Here is an 18,009-nt window from a genome sequence, read left to right as displayed (position 1 = left end):
TTACAAAGATCAACTTCTTTTTCATACCAACTTCTTTTTCATCATTAGGTTATTACTATATCACCCAAAAAGCATAAAAATTCAAGTAGACTATCGAATGTTAGGGAAGAAAACTCAATAAAACATAATTAATACAGATAAATCTTAGAATTTATTCAAGTTGCATATTGTAAAAATCAAACATCCCTCAAGAAATGAGTATTTCTAAAAATTAAATCTTTACTCAATTAATGGTATATCTTGGACGGATTTTATTCTTGGGAAAGAAGATGGAAAAGAGGGTGGGAAAGAAGATGGAAAAGATTACATTTATCTTTTTTTTTTTTTTTTGAAATTGTCATTTAACAATTGGTCCACTTAACACATTTGAAGCAATTGTATTTCACGCACTTGGGCATATGTACACGGATGTCCAAAAGACACTCTTTTGTCAAGTTCGAGTGTCTATCTGATCACTTGCTAAGTTTGAGTGTCCATCTTACAAAACTTGCCAAGTTTAAGGGGCTATCTAAGTATTTAGCTAAATTATAAATACCGTATTAATTTTTATATATAAATAACCAGCTACCAAACCGGTTGAGCCGCCATTGATTGTTTTTCTGTAAGGACACAAGCAATGGAAAGAGGATTCTTTGAGGGGTAACGTGTAATTTTGTTGAATTTGAGGGGTGGATTTTGAGATTTAGGGAAGTTGGAGGATGAGGAAGAAGAGAGGCGGCAATTTTTGGGAGAAATGGTGGAGGAGAAGGCCATGTTTGGATGAAGAGTTTAAAAAACAAAAAAGCTGAATTGTTCTGTTTGTCTTTTGGAAAGCTCAAGAATATATGGACGAAAGTTTAATAAATAGGGGAGCAAAATACATCAAAACACCCCTAAACTATACCCCAAAAGTCATTTTCACACTTAAACTATCCTGGCGATCCATTACACACCTAATATATGAAAAAGTGATATTTTTTACTCCCTCATATAATATGACCAGTTACACTAGGGGAGAGTGTACACACTCTCTCCCCACGTCAGCGCCACGTCAAAAAATTCTTTAATTTTTAATTTTATATTTTTTTTCCTTTCCCCTCCTCCCCCACCCTTCCTTTCTTTTTCACATTTTCAGCTCAAATGTGAAATTCATGCTAAAAAAACAAGTTCAACTTCTACCATCCATGAATGTCGTACCAAAAATCCTTCAATAATTATATCTTCTTCATCACCACCCCATCTAACCAGAACTACCAATCCGCCACCACTTTCACCACCACCAATCCTCCAACAATTGTGAATAAATAAATTTGAACGGAGGGAGTATTAGTAATTTTACTACTACTTAATCACCCACCTTCAAACCCACCACTAATATCATTTCGATCACCAGAAAATTCAAGCTACACAAATTGGATTCAAAATGCTCTCTTGCATCCAACTGCTCATATGTTTAAATATTCACCCAAATAACCAGTAATCTACACAAAAAGACAGAGGCAAGCTTTATGAAACAAAAATCGGAAAAAATTGGAAGAACGGGGGAACATGGACATCCAACAGCTGCAAATTTTTTCATGAATTTGGGTGAAGCGGAGCTCTTGACAGTGACGGGGGAGGACGAGCAGTCCTTGCCATTTTTTATTTTTTTTTCTTTGAAAATAGCTTGATGAAATTTGTTCTCTTCTTTTTTTGTTCTCTTCTTTTTTTGGCTTGTTTTCATGTACTGATGCAAAAAAATTGAAATTGGATATTTTGTTTAGGTGCTGGCATTGGTTGTGGATTTGGGGTAGGATGGGGGAGGAAATGAGGGTGAGGAGATTCCATTTGAAATTGAAATTCCATTTTTGGGTTACGGAGGAAATGAGGGGAGGAGAGAAGAAAGGGATGGGTGGGGGTTGGAAGAAAGGGAGGGGTAGGGGTTGGGGGAGAGGATGGGATAAAAAAAATATAAATTTGGTATTAAAAAAAAAGAAAAATGAATTAATTTTAATTAAAACGCGCTTATTTTTTAGTTATTTTTACATTTTATGTCATATCAGTTTTCAGGGAGCAAATAATATCACTTTTTTATATATTAGGTGTGTAATAGGTCGCTCATATATTTTATGTGTGATATCGATTTTTCGGGTATAGTTTAGGGGTGTTTTGATGTATTTTGCCTAAATAGGGGTGGTGGTAGTGAGACGATGGAATTTTGTGAAACGTGGCTATTTTGCCTTTCAGAAAAATATTCATTTATGGTCGTTTGGTTCACGGATAAAAAAATTGATTTCTGCTTATATTTAGTGGGTCTTATACTTTAATTATCTTATTATCTATGGTAACTAATGCTCTTTTTTTTTCACATTGTTCTATCATGACTTTCTCGCTTTTGTTATTCCTCGTTTTCATATTATTTTTAATATGCTTATCCCTATCTAACTTTTTATGTTGCTTTCTCCCTTGAGCCGAGGGTCTTTCGAAAACAGTCTCCATATCTTTTAAAGTGGGGTAAGATTTGCCTACACTCTACCCTCTCCAGACCTCACATTGTGTGATTCTACTGGGCATGTTGTTATTGTAGTAGTATGATAGTTTTGGAATCATAAGTTTTGGACTAATTAGAATAAAATAATCTCAAATTTAATGGGATAAGATGGGATCGTCAAATAAATGCATTATAAATTTAATTCCAACTTTAATCTTGGAATATTCACCTTATCTCGCGTATCAGGTGATATTTTAAACTTTTAGCGGTCATTCGTTAGCTAGTTAGAACTATACAGGTATTAGTAATACAAAGACTAATTATGAGGAAATCTATGTATTATTTAATGCATGACTTAGTTATACATGGTTTTAGTTATTACACATTATAACTAATAAATGAATTAGTTATATGAGTTCTTAAATTGCAAATCAAACATCATATTATTAATTTTACATATAAATAACTAGCTACCAAACTACCCCAAGATTTGCTTGTATTTAAAAGTTACTGTAATTAAGATAAGATGGGCTAAACCTGTTAGGGACTAGTAAGGTATCTTGAAATTTTAATATGAGCATTATCTTTATTTCTGTAAGGACACGAGCAAGGGAAGGAAGAAGCTTTGAGGAGGAGGGGCAAAGTGTAATTTTGTTGAGTTTGAGGGGTGCTTTTGGGATTTAGGGGAAGTTGGAGGAGGTGGAATAGAGGCGGTGATGTTTGGTAGATACGGTGGAGGAGAAGGCCATGTTTGGATAATGAGTTAAAAAAACAAAAAAGCTGAATTGTTCTTTGTCTTTTGGAAAGTTTAGATCGGGGAAGTTTGTGAAACGCGGCTGATTTTGCTTTTCAGAAAAAATATATTCTTACCAAACAACAATCACATCCAATGTCAGTTACATATGTGGCACAATTTCTATTTCGAGAGTCGGAAGCCGTTTGGACATGATTTGAAATTCGTAATTTAAAATGATGATAATTTTAAGTTAAAGTTTTATTTGGACATGTAATTAGAATTTTTTAAGTTGTATTTTTTCTCATATAAAAAAAAAAAAAACATCGGTTGTGAAAACCATTCAAAATTTTCTCAATTCTTATATAATCCTACCAAATTAGCAAATCGTAGTTCATAACAAAATTAATACGCTATTAGAAGGTCTTTCTAAAAAATACAACATCAAATGATCAAATTTTGGCTCAATAAAAAAGAAAATTGAACATGAGTTGTATAAGTAAATGCAGTTGGTAAATGGTTGATAAGAGTAATAGCCTGTTTGGCTAAGCTTCTAAAATCAGCTTATTTTGAAAAGTATTTTCTTTGAAAAATGCTTTTTTAAAAAGTATTTTTTTGTGTGAAGCAGTTTGTGTTTAGCCAATTAATTTAAAAATCACTTTTGAGCAGCAGTTAACATTTGGCTAAGCTTTTAAAAAGTGTTTTTAAGTGTATTTTTCTCAAAAGTACTTTTTAAAAAAGTACTTCCGGAGAAAAATTACTTTTTTTAGCTTCTGAAAAACTATTTCTGTTACTCCCAAAATTACTTATTTTCTCCCAAAAGTTTGGCCAAACACTTTACTTTTTTCAAAATAAGCACTTTTTGAAAAAAAATAAGTACTTTTGGAGAAAAATAAGCTTGGCCAAACAAGCTATAAATTTGTTATAAATATATTATCAACTTGTAGATCTTTTACTGTTTTATATAAATGATTGGTAAATATAGTTGCTAAATATACCTACCAACTTATGATTTTTTTTACAAAATATGAACTTATGAGTCAAGTTTTACATTTAAAATAATTTAGAATCTCAAATCATACCTTTTTGGAAAATTTGGGATTTGAAATCATGATGTAAAGTTGGAGTTGAAATTTTGTGCAAATTTCATAAACAAACGTTGATTTGAAATCAAAATATGAAATCGTGATTTTATATTGAATGGTCAAACGCCTACTAAGCTTGTAAATTTTGATTGCGTACTGGGATAAAGAATTTTTAAACTTTTTTAAGATAAGATTTACGTATTTGTAGATTATGTAAAAAGTATTACAAGTCACAATAATTGACAATCAAAATTTAAAAGACATAGAAAATATTATGGTCAGAGGAAAACTTGTTTGAATCCTGAAATTTGAAATATGTCAAGTAAATTAGAATGGAGAGATTGTTTAAGATGTCTAAATCACATTATTGGAGTCGTTTGGTAGCTGGTTAGAGTTATGCACGTATTAGTAATGCAGGAATCTACCTATTATTTATAAAGAATTTAGTTATTTATTAATTTCACACAAAACAAAAACGTTTCTCTTAACCAACTACCAAACGTGATATTACTTATGCAGAATTCAATACTTGCATAACTCAAAGCATAACTTGTGGATTATTATGATGCGAAAAATATAAATTTATACTCCGTAAAAAATTATTAGGCTTGAGGGGAAAATATTACAGGCCAGCACAACAAGTGCAAATGTCCCTTAGGGATCGTTTGATACGCGGGATAATGTGAGATATTCCAAGATTAAGTTTGAGATTAAGATCCTGTTTGGATTTGCTTATTTTAGGTGCTTTTAAGCTAAAGTAACTTTTAAGCATTTTTGTAGTGTTTGGGCAAAATAAAATAAAAAGTACTTCTAAGCACTTATTTTTAAATCAAAACAAGCTAAAAGTCACAAGCTAGAACAAAAGCCATATCCCATAATAAATTTACACCTTCTACCAAACAGATTATAACATGAAGCCTAAATTTAATTATAATATATCCACTTTATCCATCAAACTTAGAATTATTTTACCCGATGGGATAAATTTTTCCCAAGACTATAATCCCAGAATTATAATTTCGAAATAATTTAAGTCCGCGTACCGAACGATCCCTTAACCCAAACATATAACCGAAATGGGAAAGGACATAAATGGCCGGTCGGCCAAAACTTATCCCATCCGAGATGGCTACAATTCTTTTAAACCCAAATTATAACCACTAAACTAATTCCACTTTCCCTTCTTTTTCTGCCTTCTCTATTTTTCTTCTTCCTCTTCCACCTTCTTCTTCTTCATCTTCTCCTCCTCTTTCCTCTTCCACCTTCTTCTCCAATTTTATTTAGGCGTTGTAGGTTACGAAAAATAGTAGAGGATTCATATGAAGACGCCATTGCAGGACTGAAAAAGCTTTGATGTATAGAATTTGTATCATATGTGTGTATAATATGTATCCCTGCTGTATATGTATATAAAATATATCATATGTATAAAAACTGCATCATATGTGTATATAATATGTACCCCTGCTGTATATGTATATAAAATGTATCATATGTATATAAACCGTATCATTCTTGTATAGAAAGTGTATATATAATTCCAACATATGTATATAAACTGTATCTGTCTTGTATAGAAAGTGTATCATACGTATAAAAAATGTATTATAGAAACCGTGTCATTATGGTATATAATATGATCACTATTGTATATGTAAAAAAAATATCATATCATTATTGCATTATATGCGTATAATAAAGGTATAATTAACGTATAATTTATGTATAATAAATGTATGATTAATTCCAGTATATGTATATAAACTGTATCATTCTTATATATAAAGTGTATATATAATCCCAACATATGTATATATGCTGTAGCAGCTTGGGCTGTTGGGCCGGTCAGCCTTGGCATTATTTTCAGCCAGCCAGTCATTTTTTGGTATTATTTTGGGTTGAGCGAACTCTTAAGGGTATTAGGCCCCAATATTAGCTAAATGTGACATTACTTTGGGCCATTGGACACAACGTCCAAGATGTTTTCTGGAGAAAGTGGCCCATAAGCCCATTACAAAAAGCCCAAAAACCCGAAGATCCAACACTATCATCACTATCGTTTTCTCCAATTGTTTCCAATGCTCGATAAACCCTAATTCTTATCAGCTTTGGGTAAAAACTCCAGTTCTTCACACTATATATATGCGCGCGCGCACACACACACACACACACACTCTATGTTAGCAAATGAATAATATTTAAGGTTTTATTTTTATTAACTTCGAGTTTTTTTTTTTTTTTTTTTTTTTTTTTAATATTCGATGCAATTTGAGTATTGTTTGAATTCACGCTTATAAACTGTATGCAGCTTTCACACTAACAATTCTTCATTAGAAAACGAGTTATTTTTAAAGGTTTTACTTTTAGTAACTTCTTTTTTTTAAAAAAATATTTGATGCAACTTGCATATTTTTTGAATTATTTGCAATTGAAGGATACTTATGGTTCCTTTTTGGTATTAAAGTTAAGGTTTTTAAGTTATTTAGAAAATATTTAAGGCTAATTTTGTTAGTCGAATTGTTTGTTTGGAGTAATATGTTGTGCTGTAACGGTGTGTATATGTAATTTTTCAATCGGCAGAACAAGGTTAATGTGTGAAATTACCTCTAAATTACTGTTTAACTGGACATGAGTTTAAAGTGTTAATTTGGCTTTGTCTGGATTATCCTATGTTGTTCGGACTCTTGAAAAATGTCGTCGTGTGCATGTTGGATCCTTCAAAAGTAGTGCATTTTTGGGTTAGACACCCGTGCAACAACATTTTTGTAGAGTCTGAGCAACATAGATTTTATCAAGTGGTTGTAGAAGAACTTATTAGAAAAAAGGTGCAATGTAGTTTGTTAGGGAAGACGACGTATCAAAATATAAAATTTGAAGCTTGAAAGTAGTGAAAGTTACTGAGATGAAGAGTATCATGTAAATCGAAACAAAGGAAGTAGAATAATTTTGAGTCTCAGGATATGAAAGCATATTGTGGAAAATGTAACTTGTGTATGTGTGTGAATTCTTTCAAAAACTTAAGTATAGTTAAAGAATTGGATTTTTTGTTGGTTATGTGCTCCAAATGGGTAGGTTGTCTAAAAGAGTGATGGATTTTTGTACTTGTCAAATAATTTTGATTTTGCTTATGGGTGTTTTTCTGAAGGATTAATCCTATGTTTTTTACTTTTTGCCTCAGAAGATTCACCAGTCAATTCAACCTCTATAATGGGGCGCAGTGACTCTAGATCACCTGCCAGGGGTCGTGGATCTCCTCGTAGGAGGAGCCCTTCACACAGGGAAAGGTCACCAGCTCGGAAAAGAAGTTCACATGCTGCAAGTTCAGCTGTAGCAGAGAAGCCTGTAAGCCGCGCAAGGTCAAGATCTCCTGTTCCTCTTTCGCCTGCTCGAGAGAGGCCTTCTAGTCGCAATAAGTCCCCAAAGCGTAGAAAATCAATCTCCCCAATCAGAGAGAAACCCTCAAGTCGCACGAAGTCTCCCAAACAAGCTAAGTCAAGGTCTCCAGATTCGAAGTTGTTACAGGGAGAGAGGTCTTCAGGCCGAGCCAGGTCTCCTAGACGTGCCAAGTTGCCGTCTCCTGAACCTCTCTCACCCTCACCGCGAACAAAAAGACTAAGGAGAGCAGAGCGAGAGACTGAAGAAAAGCCGAGGGAGCGGGAGCCTGAGAAAAATCATGTGAGAGCTAGTGATAGGGCTACACATAGGGAAAAGGATTCTGACAGAAAGTTGTCTGACTCTCGCTCACCCTCTCCACGAACAAAAAGACTAAGGAGAGCAGAACGGGAGGCTGAAGAAAAGCCGAGGGAGCCGGAGCCTGAGAAAAATCACGGGAGAGTTAGTGATAGGGCTACATATAGGGAAAAGGATTCTGACAAAATGGTGCCTGAATCTCGCTCACCCTCACCACGAACAAAAAGACTAAGGAGAGCAGAACGAGAGACTGAAGAAAAGTTAAGGGAGCGGGAGCCTGAGAAAAATCATGGAAGATTTAGCGATAGGACTACACATAGGGAAAAGGATTCTGACAGAATGATGCACAGTGAAAAGAGAGAGAAAAAATCAGGAAAGGACGCAATAGTCAATGGATCTCATAAGTCAAGAAATGGTCGATCGGCTTCACCTTCAGAACGTCAGCATAGGAGTCGGCACAGATCGAGATCACCTGCAGCAGGGGATAGTAGAGCACATGCTGAGGTGTCTGGTGATATTCGATCACATTAACTTTTACCATTATATGAAACTAACGATGCCTGCATTTTACTTGCTTGTGACAAACCTTAGAACTTATAGTACTCTTTGACAGATTCACCACTGAGTTGTCCTTTCTTTCTATTTATCTCCCATTTAGACTGGGGAAGCAAAGTAATGATGAAAGATGTAAAGCAAGAAAATATGGTTGACAGCTTACACTTACTGTAGTTTTAAAGTTGAGCTCTTATTAGGTGCTTCTGTTGTGCAGGGGACAAGTTCAAGGAGAGGTGAACACAGGTGAGTTGCTGCCTTATCTCTCCATTAGAATATTAATTTAGTAGATTTAGCTGATCATAGTGGTCATAGGAACGTATAAACACATGCTTTGATGAATTTTGAACATTTTGGAGTAAATTGCCATCTTTCTCATGCTTGGTTGAGCAAGATGGTTTAGACTGGCTCCCTCCTGTTCCTTTTATGAATAGTTTAAATTGTATTTGGAGATTAAGGATTTAGCTTGACTACAATTACATTTGTTTTGATGGAACAAAGGTTAAATTAATTGTTAGCGCAGGTTAGTCTGGAGGAGAAATCATCACAATTACATGTATTAATTTGCATTATCTAATGAATTTATTTTTTGAGTCCTGGTAAATGGTGCATCAATTAGCATCATCGGGACAGATATTCCAAACATACTGGAATATTTCTTTTGTAGAAAGCTTAACATATTTGTACTAGGCTGTTAAACAATGTGAATTTGGGCAGTAAATCTCAGGGTCCTGGGTATTCCTGTTGTACTGCTGATTGACAGTAGTAACGTGCTATGTTACCATATATTAGGCACTTAGCTCTATAAGCTCATAAGTCATTTGACTTTTATTACTTTACTTATGTACCAATTGGGGTATTGATAATAAATTTTCTCAAAGCCTTAAAAGTACTGTGCTTAGTGGGTCAATATAGTGATTTTGTTGTATGGATGCTGCTGCTTACTGCTGAGTTTTTGAATCTCTGTTTTACTTGTTGCAAAGATTTCTAATTCGTGAACATCTGGTATGTTCTCCTGATGTGCTTGCATATAGACTTGAATTTCTGTGAGAAGTATATAAGCTTGAATTGCTAATAAGTATTCCTTTGCTTGGGCAGGAATGGTGAAGATGACTCATTATCTAAAATGGAGGAAGCTGAGAAGGCCTTGGAAGCTAAAAATAAAGTATCATTTCTTCCCAAATTACCTTGAGTTTCATTCCATCAATTTTGACCCGCAGTTTCCATTATTTTGCTTTAAATTACAAAGAAAAAGGGCGTCCTTCCTGATTTTGGTGTGACGATGATCTGTGTTTATTCTCACTTTAACTGATTGTTATTATGCAGTTATTATGTAGATATGTGGATCTTACAGCCTTTTGATTAGTAGCTTAATTAGATGATTGTAATAACATTATTTATTGGTTCTATGATGTACAGGATAAGCCTTCATTTGAGCTCTCTGGAAAGCTTGCAGAAGAAACTAATCGAGTAAGAGGTAATGACTAGCGACTAAAGTTGCTAAAGGCTTTAACTTGATGAATGAGTTTACATTCTTATTGCAGCTACTTCTCTTGCAAGTTATATTGCCTTTCTCTCCCGAGAGTTAGTAAATTCAAAATTCCACTGGATTTTTGGGTAATCTTCCCATGGAGCTCGTTTCTGTAATCTTATTAAAAGATCTCAAGTTCATCCTTCTATTATTGCCGCCGGTACCACCTTAATGGGCTTCTGGATTGAAGGGAAATTATTTGATCTGTTCATTTTTCATAAGCAAAGTTCATTTCTCTTCCACAAAGTCGTTATTTGCTGCATATAGTGGAAAGACCATACAAATTAATTTGAGAGAAAATCCACACATAATCTCAACTCTCAAGTATCTTTACTTTAGTTTTGAGCATTGGTGACCTTGATGTCTTGCTGCCAACAAGTTATTGAAACCTGAAGCTAGATTTTGAGGTATTGATGAAACTGGATCAAGTGAGCCCCTGAGGCTTTCAGGCATGGATTGCTCTAGGTCTTGTCAGCTTGTAACATTGTGAACTTGATCCGCCCACAAACTAATACAGTTTAACTGATTGTCCATATTACGGGTAACATGGTCTTAACTATGGTTTCTCCAAAAAAAAAAAAAAAAAAAAACTTTAACATATACTATGGATGTCTTGAAAGTGAAATTATTGGGAAGAAAATGAACACCTTGTCGGCGATAGGAGATTTTGCCTTATGTTCGAGCATGAGAGGAAAAAGAGAGCATATCTTGGCTTCTGTTTGTCACCTAACAAAGAGAATACCCCTCTATTATATATTTGACTTTCCTCATTGTATGTTGTTTCATGCCAGGTATAACACTTCTCTTCAATGAGCCACCAGATGCTAGAAAACCCGACATAAGATGGCGCTTGTATGTCTTTAAGGGTGGTGAAGTCCTTAATGGTACATTTGCTGGATCCTTCTATTTATTCATTCTTTCGCCGCAGTGTATGTTTCTTTTGAGTTGCTTCATTCATGGCCCATTTGCTTTTTTTTTTTTTTTTTTTTTAAGTATGTCTTGAAATATTCAATTTTAACAAATGTCTTCTATGTGCATTCAAAATTGTAGTGTCACTCTGCCAATAACTAGCACATTGTAGTATTGCAAGTTTGAGTACACACGCTTCCTTTTATCTTTTAAATAGCGGCGGATTGCACGGTAAGATGATACTACAGAGGGACTTTTTACTGGGTCAATAACCCTGGCATGGAGGTTGTCTAACTTAGAACAGATCCAAAAACAGCCCTAACGCCACCTCGGCTCAGCGGGCAAACAAACAGGACCATCAGCTTGAATTTAAACATTTCGCTTGCGTTATTCTCTGTCCGACCTCATTACCATCTTTGGTGAATCTTAACTAATTAAAGCATTTTCACCATAATACTTAGTAGTCTAGTGTGATATAGTTTAACACAAGGTGTTTAGCCTATCATTTAGGCTAAATATGAATACTAAATTAAAATTTAAAACAAAATAAAAAGAAAATTATCGAAAACTTGTAAGTTGTGCTCAGAAAAAGTTGAGATACTGCAAACTGCAAACTTTTATTATAATTGGAGTATTTTTACAAAGAGAGAAAGAGAGTGGTTTCTAAAACCTGCCTCTTGCATAATTTAATGATCCTTTATATTGAGGATCGATACAACCAACTGCTAAAATAAAAACAGTACACTGGTCGACAAACGAAAAAGTAAAAGGTATAATAATTTAAAACAAACAAAAAGCTAACAAACAAAAAACTTTAACAGACTTTATTAAAGTTTGTGCTTCCTTTATTAAAGCTGATGTTCCCTTTATTAAAAGTCTTTGTTCAACATTATTGATGGGTCTTCTTATCATTTCATTTTTTCTTTTCCCTTATCACTTGCTTGTGTGGAAGATTCTTCCACCTGACTCTTAAATTTCTTCAAGAACTCATCAATATCTTCGGTATTATCGAAAGGCTGACTGAGGCCATTGATAGATCTGAAGGCAATTCAATTTCTAGGTTTTCCATTAAATCATTTTTAGCTTCTTCCATTAAGAAGCTAAAATCTCTGAGTTAGACATAAGTCCTTACTTCATTTGAAGTCGTCTTGCGATGTGATTGAATGGGCTATGAGCCTCTTTCTGATGCTTTGTATTAATTGAATACTGGCTATAGTTGTAGTAATTTGATCAGTCAGTTCTTGCCCATGGATATTACCATTGTCCGACTTTTGAGTGAGTTTTTCTAGAATTTTGTATAAAAAACTCTATGAAGACAAGGAATATTTTGAGGGGTATAACCCACTTCCACAGACCTTTTCATGATCCAAGGAATTGAAAATTTAATGAAGAAATACATATTAGCAATTCCTTCAATAAATGTATTATCATTCTTCAAGTCTATTAATTTAGGAGAAACCTTGACCCATTCAATATATGAACTTTTGAATGGTTCTGGTAGAATTTTTACGGATGGACCATAATTTATCCACCATTGACAAAATCAATTTGGTATGCTGTTTATAAACATTAGCACATATTTTAATAAACCAAGAATGCTTTTTATTAGCATTTTCATATAATAAAGCTTTATTAAAACTCTCAACATAGTCCCAGTAATTGAATTTAACAGGGATTTTCTGCTCAGGATGGAGATATTCGCTTTCTCTGAGTGTACTTATTCCCCATTCTTGTGGAGTAAAGATTTTTTTTATTATAATTTTTGAAAAGTTATAAACTTTTCTGCTATTTGCAGGATAAAAATGTTGAAATTCTCCCGATCCGATGGAAGAGAGAATCATCTCATAATCCATCCTGTATTTATAAGTATGATTAGCGTATGACGCTGAGTCCAATTACCTTTGCATTATTTGCTAAGGTTCATCCTTCCATTGAAGGTCGTTAGTTTCAAGGAGAAGTATTACCTCTCTATTATTACTTTGCTCATATGAAGCTATGTCCTGATGATCATCCTTAGTAAGGGCATTAGAGTATGAGGGTGGAATATCATCCTTGTTTTTTGGATTTTATAAAATCTTACTGATAAAACCCAACTCCAGAGATTTCTTGAAAGTTTGAATTATATTTCGCCATTTTATAAAGATTTGGCTAAAGATAGATCTATTTTATATAATAGATTAAAAAAGATTCCTAAAGCTTGGATTGAGAATCATACCCAAGCTATTAGAAAAATCAAGGAAACGGTTAATAACCTTCCTTGCCTTTAGATATATCAATGGCCTCAGTTAATACTACAGATAATGAGGATGAGGACAATAATTTAGCAGGAGAATCTCAGCCTTTCGGTAATACCGCAGATATTGATGAGTTCTTGAAGAAATTTAAGAGCCAGGTGGAAGAAATCTTCCTCACAAGCAAGTGATAAGGGAAAAGAAAAAATGAAATGATAAGAGGACCCAGCAATAATGCTGAACGAAGACTTTTAATAAAGGGATCATCGACTTTAATGAAGGAAGCACAAACTTTAATAAAGTTTGTTAAAGTTTTTTGTTTGTTAGCTTTTTGTTTGTTTTAAATTATTGTACCTTTTACTTTTTCGTTTGTCGGCTAGAAAATATTGTTGGCCATTTTACTGTTTTTATTTTAGTAGTTTGTTGTATCGATCCTCTATATAAAAGATCATTAAATTATGTTGAGGGAGGTTTTTGTACTTCCAGGTTTTAGAAACCAGCCCCTCTTTCTTTGTAAAAATACTCCCATTATAATAAAAGTTTACTGATGTCTTTGTTCTTTGTAATATGGTCGGTAGAAATCATAACTATCCATTACAATTGATACTGCCTTAATGTCCTATCTGACTTTTGGTTGCGTTTAAAGATGAACTATGGCAGAACAATATGAGATTCCCAGCTGTTTAATAAAACTAAATGATCCTCCTCTTCGTTTGTAAATTTGCAGAAACCTGTATTTCCTAAGAGTTACATAGGATGGTATGCATGTTTGAGAATTAATCTGATGGCTTTCTTTTATAGGTTTTTCTTGTATTTTTGTAACTGATTCATGCATTTTATCGACGAAGACGAGTACCCAGTGTAATCCCACAGGTGGGGTCTGGGGTGGGTAGGATGTAGCAGACCTTACCCCTACCTTTGTGGGGTTGAGAGGATGTTTCCAATATACCCTGGGCTCGAAAGAAAAGAAAAGAATTTGAGCATGGTCGTGGTATCAAATAAAATATGACTGCAAGATACAAAGCAAATGAAACAATATATGATAATACACATTGAAGGAAAGAAACTACGCGATTACTAACTAAATATTACTATAATACGTCGTAGGTCGTGACTTTCCATGATGTTACAATTTTCCATTTTTTGAGAAACAAGGGTAGAGGTAAAACTCAGGAGATGCCAAAGTAGCAGGGGTAGTTTTTCATTTCTTTAATTAGACGAGAGTGTGACTGTCACGTGGTAATTACAGGAGAGGTACGTCTAATTGACTCCGAATATTTTGGCGGAACAAGTTTCATTGAGCTTGAAAAACATTAAGCTTGTGATATATGGATGTTAGTGTGAGGGTGGGTGTCTTTGAACTTTTACTTTAAATCGTTAAAGTGGGTTTTGGCAGGATCAAGATGGAATCTATGACATCTCAAATGGAGGGACATGACATTATCTTATACTCCCTCCGTTTCAATTTATGTGAACCTATTTGAATGGGCACAGAGTTTAAGAAAAAAGAGAAGACTTCTGAACTTGTGGTGTAAAATGAGGCACATATATTTTGTGTGACTATAAATCATTGCATAAAAGTAAATTGTTTCCAAATATGGAAAGGGATCATTCTTTTTGGCACGGACTAAAAAGGAAATAGGTTCACATTAATTGAAACGGAGGGAGTATCATCTATTTGGTGCACTTCTCGGTTATTCGAGAATTATGTTCCTTCAACCTGTCTGCATATTCGATTGACTTCAACACCCTCCCCCCCTCGTTTCCTGCGAAACCAAAAGAGAGAAAGAAATCGTCTTCGTTATGAATATTGTAGTGGTTGCATCACTGAGCTCCCCTACATTGGATTACCGTCTTTACTTTCATCTCACTTTCCTACGGGATATTTAATGGTAATGGAGAATGATCTATCTGATGTAGTTTCCTTTATGTAGAGCCTCTGTATGTTCACCGCCAAAGTTGTTATCTTTTTGGGAGAGAAAGGAGGGTTGCAGACATTCCTACGGATCACCCATCTTGCAGCAAGCAACATGCCGTCCTCCAGTACAGGTACAATATAGTCCCAAGTACTAATTCAGCTTTCAAAATTTGACAGTCTGTTTGATTTTGATATTTGGTTATTTGGATTATAGGCAAGTTGAGAAGGACAATCCTGATGGCACTTCATCGAAGCAAGTAAGGTGCGGTGCGACTGTGGCGCTCAGTTGTTTGATACAAGTTTGTGACATAAATCTCTATGTATAACTTACTGACAATTGTCTGTTTAATGGGTGTGTAGGCCATATGTAATGGATCTTGGGAGCACTAATGGTACTTTCATTAATGTGAGTCATGCTTTGCTTTTCTACTCTCTTAATGTATAAGGTTGTGTGTAGAGGATAAGATTGGTTTTCCCCATGGTTTGATGACCTTCGCTTTCTTGTGTGCAGGAAACTCGTATTGAGCCAGAGAGATACTATGAGCTATTTGAAAAGGATACTCTTAAGTTTGGTAATAGTAGGTAAGTTTCTTTCACTAACTTGCTTGAATTTACAGGCTTCATTTTTATCTTCTAAAAATTATGTTGATAGTTTGAATAAGGGCCCGTTTGGATTGGCTTATAAGTTGCCTATAAGCTGTTTTCAGTTTTTTTGAGTGTTTGGCTGGCCAGCTTAAAGTCATTTTGTGCTTAAAATAAGCCCAAAAAATTAATTGGACCCATTTGGCTTAGCTTATCTAAAGCAGCTTATAAGCTGAAAACAGCTTATAAGCAGCTTTTTTTTAAGCCCATCCAAACAGGCTCTAAGTCTCTTATCTGAGCTTTACTTCTATCTTTTTGCTATTTTTGTTCTTTTAGATTAAAATCCCCGTTATTGCTCATTTCATATCTTCAATTCCCATCAACATCATTGACTCCAATTGCTCATTTTATCATAGATGCAATTTATCACACAACTTAACAAGATTTTGGAGTTGATTTAGGAGTTTGAATTAGCTTGTTTTATGTTATTCTTTCATCTACACCCGCTTTGCCGTGAGGAGTTTGCACTTGATACTTTTGAATTAACTCTGTATCTTAAAATTTAAAGGTGATTTTTAATGGACTGTTTCTAAACGCTCTCCGGCATGTTTTTCATTAATGTTTTGATGGGAATATTTGCAGCCGAGAGTATGTGCTACTTCACGAGAACTCAGCATGATGAAAGTCGCTTAAATGCTCGACAGATGTGTCATTTGCATCGATTTGGCTATAAGATGTTGGACACTTTTATTCAGACTATGAGATATTTGGTATGCCGAGTTTACCAGCATGATAGCCATTGCAAGTGCTCAGCTGAAATCGTGTAATGTGCTTGAGATTTGGCCATTGCTTGCAAAGTTTTTTTTAATGCTGATGCAAATTTTGGTTTATATGCCTCTACCATTCTGGATGGTTGCTCCAGTTTGTTTATAAGCTCTTAGTTCCCCAAAAATGGGATTATGTAATTGTTGATTAGGTTGTTACTTGTGAATGTGCACTCACATTTCCTTTAATCAGTGAATGTTTCTCCTTTTCCATTTCGTTGTCATAGAAATTGAATTTAATGATTTTGGATAGTGGATTAACATCCCATCACGAAAATTGGTCATGCTTTATCATCATTTTAACAATGGTATTCGTATCAACTTGCATGCCCCTCAGGCCTCAACTACATTGCATATATAATGTTAAAATTACTTTTTATATATACAAATAGGAGTTAATTTCTTTGGCCTTTTTGTGTGTTTATTTGTTTATATATTTTTTGAATTCTCTTAGTAAAAAGTTTAGCTCCGTAAATACGTATCGACAACTAACCATTAGGAAAAAGAATGGGAAGTATCCCTCGGTAAAAAGAATGACACATTAAGGTTAAAACTATTCACTCTTTCATTTTTCTATCTTTTTGTCTCCCTGAATTTTCTAGGCAAGGAAAGCTTTTCGAGTAAGGATGAGATAACTAGTTACACCGTTTCACCAGAACAAAGGAAAAAAAGAAAAAGAAAAAAAAGAGAGGACTATTTACAGATAATTTAATAATACCAGGAACACCAGAGATAATACTCTTTTCCTCCCCTTTGTAATAGCTGAGAATGCATTTCCGAGGGCTAGTGGTGCGCGGTTCAAAACTCGAAATGGGTTCGCCTTTCTACCTTTCTTCATTTAAATATCAAGCTTTTGCTTGCTGCATTCAAACTCGTAACCTACACGTAACAACCGGGCCTCATTCTGAAATTCGATACATATGAGACCGTCCCTTTACTCTTTTCCTCTAAAATATCAGGCTTTTATCAACTGCAATATTCGAACTCATGACGTACGCGTTACTCTATTACTATCAGCTGCCTGAATCTCTAGAAGTCAATAATGGGCTCGCCAATAGTGAGATTTCTCTGGACCGTCCAAGGCAAGTTAAAGAGCTTGGCCATAATGAATTTGAAGATCTTATTCACATTGATGTTATGAGTTGCACTTGAGAAGAAGAGAGTTGCTTTCATTGCCTTTGCATATGCCCTTGCCTGCAAACACCATTCAAACTTTCTTAATTATAATATTCAACAATTTAGATTTACTGGTGGATTCAGAATTTAAAATTTATGATATCTAAAATGATCTCAAGTTAATATATAATAGTAACGGGATCACCATCGAATATTTAAAGATGCTTAATAGACTTTTTAATACATACATAGAGTAGTAATGGACAAAAATTAGGCAAATTCAGTTCCGCCTCTTTTTTTTTTTTTTTTGTTAAAACGATTACTGCCAAATTTAGTAATTTTAGTTAATTATAATAAAATTACTTTTGATAGTCCTATAAATCTTGTAG

General features: G+C 34.3%; 1 protein-coding gene across 5 annotated transcripts; it reads left to right on the top strand.

The window, feature by feature from the left end:
* Positions 1-6,224: 6,224 nt before the first annotated feature.
* LOC132628256 (FHA domain-containing protein DDL) lies at positions 6,225-16,717 on the top strand. Of its 5 annotated transcripts, none has more exons than XR_009578099.1 (11): positions 6,225-6,379; positions 7,446-8,461; positions 8,727-8,755; positions 9,608-9,674; positions 9,929-9,986; positions 10,832-10,924; positions 15,115-15,229; positions 15,313-15,355; positions 15,459-15,504; positions 15,610-15,680; positions 16,323-16,717. XR_009578099.1 is itself a non-coding variant. In XM_060344032.1 (11 exons), exons 2-11 carry the CDS (start codon positions 7,475-7,477, stop codon positions 16,357-16,359), a joined length of 1,551 nt encoding a protein of 516 aa, XP_060200015.1. In that variant the 5' UTR covers positions 6,225-6,379; positions 7,446-7,474; the 3' UTR covers positions 16,360-16,717. The 5 variants fall into 5 exon arrangements, 4 of the variants coding, with proteins under 4 accessions (XP_060200015.1, XP_060200032.1, XP_060200024.1 ...); XM_060344032.1 differs by having other exon boundaries at positions 15,313-15,360; XM_060344049.1 differs by having other exon boundaries at positions 6,226-6,379; positions 7,449-8,461; positions 15,313-15,360.
* The last annotated feature ends 1,292 nt before the right edge of the window (positions 16,718-18,009 follow it).

The sequence above is a fragment of the Lycium barbarum genome, chromosome 1 (assembly GCF_019175385.1).
Source record: "Lycium barbarum isolate Lr01 chromosome 1, ASM1917538v2, whole genome shotgun sequence".
Classification (NCBI taxonomy): domain Eukaryota; kingdom Viridiplantae; phylum Streptophyta; class Magnoliopsida; order Solanales; family Solanaceae; genus Lycium; species Lycium barbarum.
The sequence above is the reverse complement of the archived record's forward strand: the minus strand, read 5'-3'. Positions and strand labels throughout refer to the sequence as shown.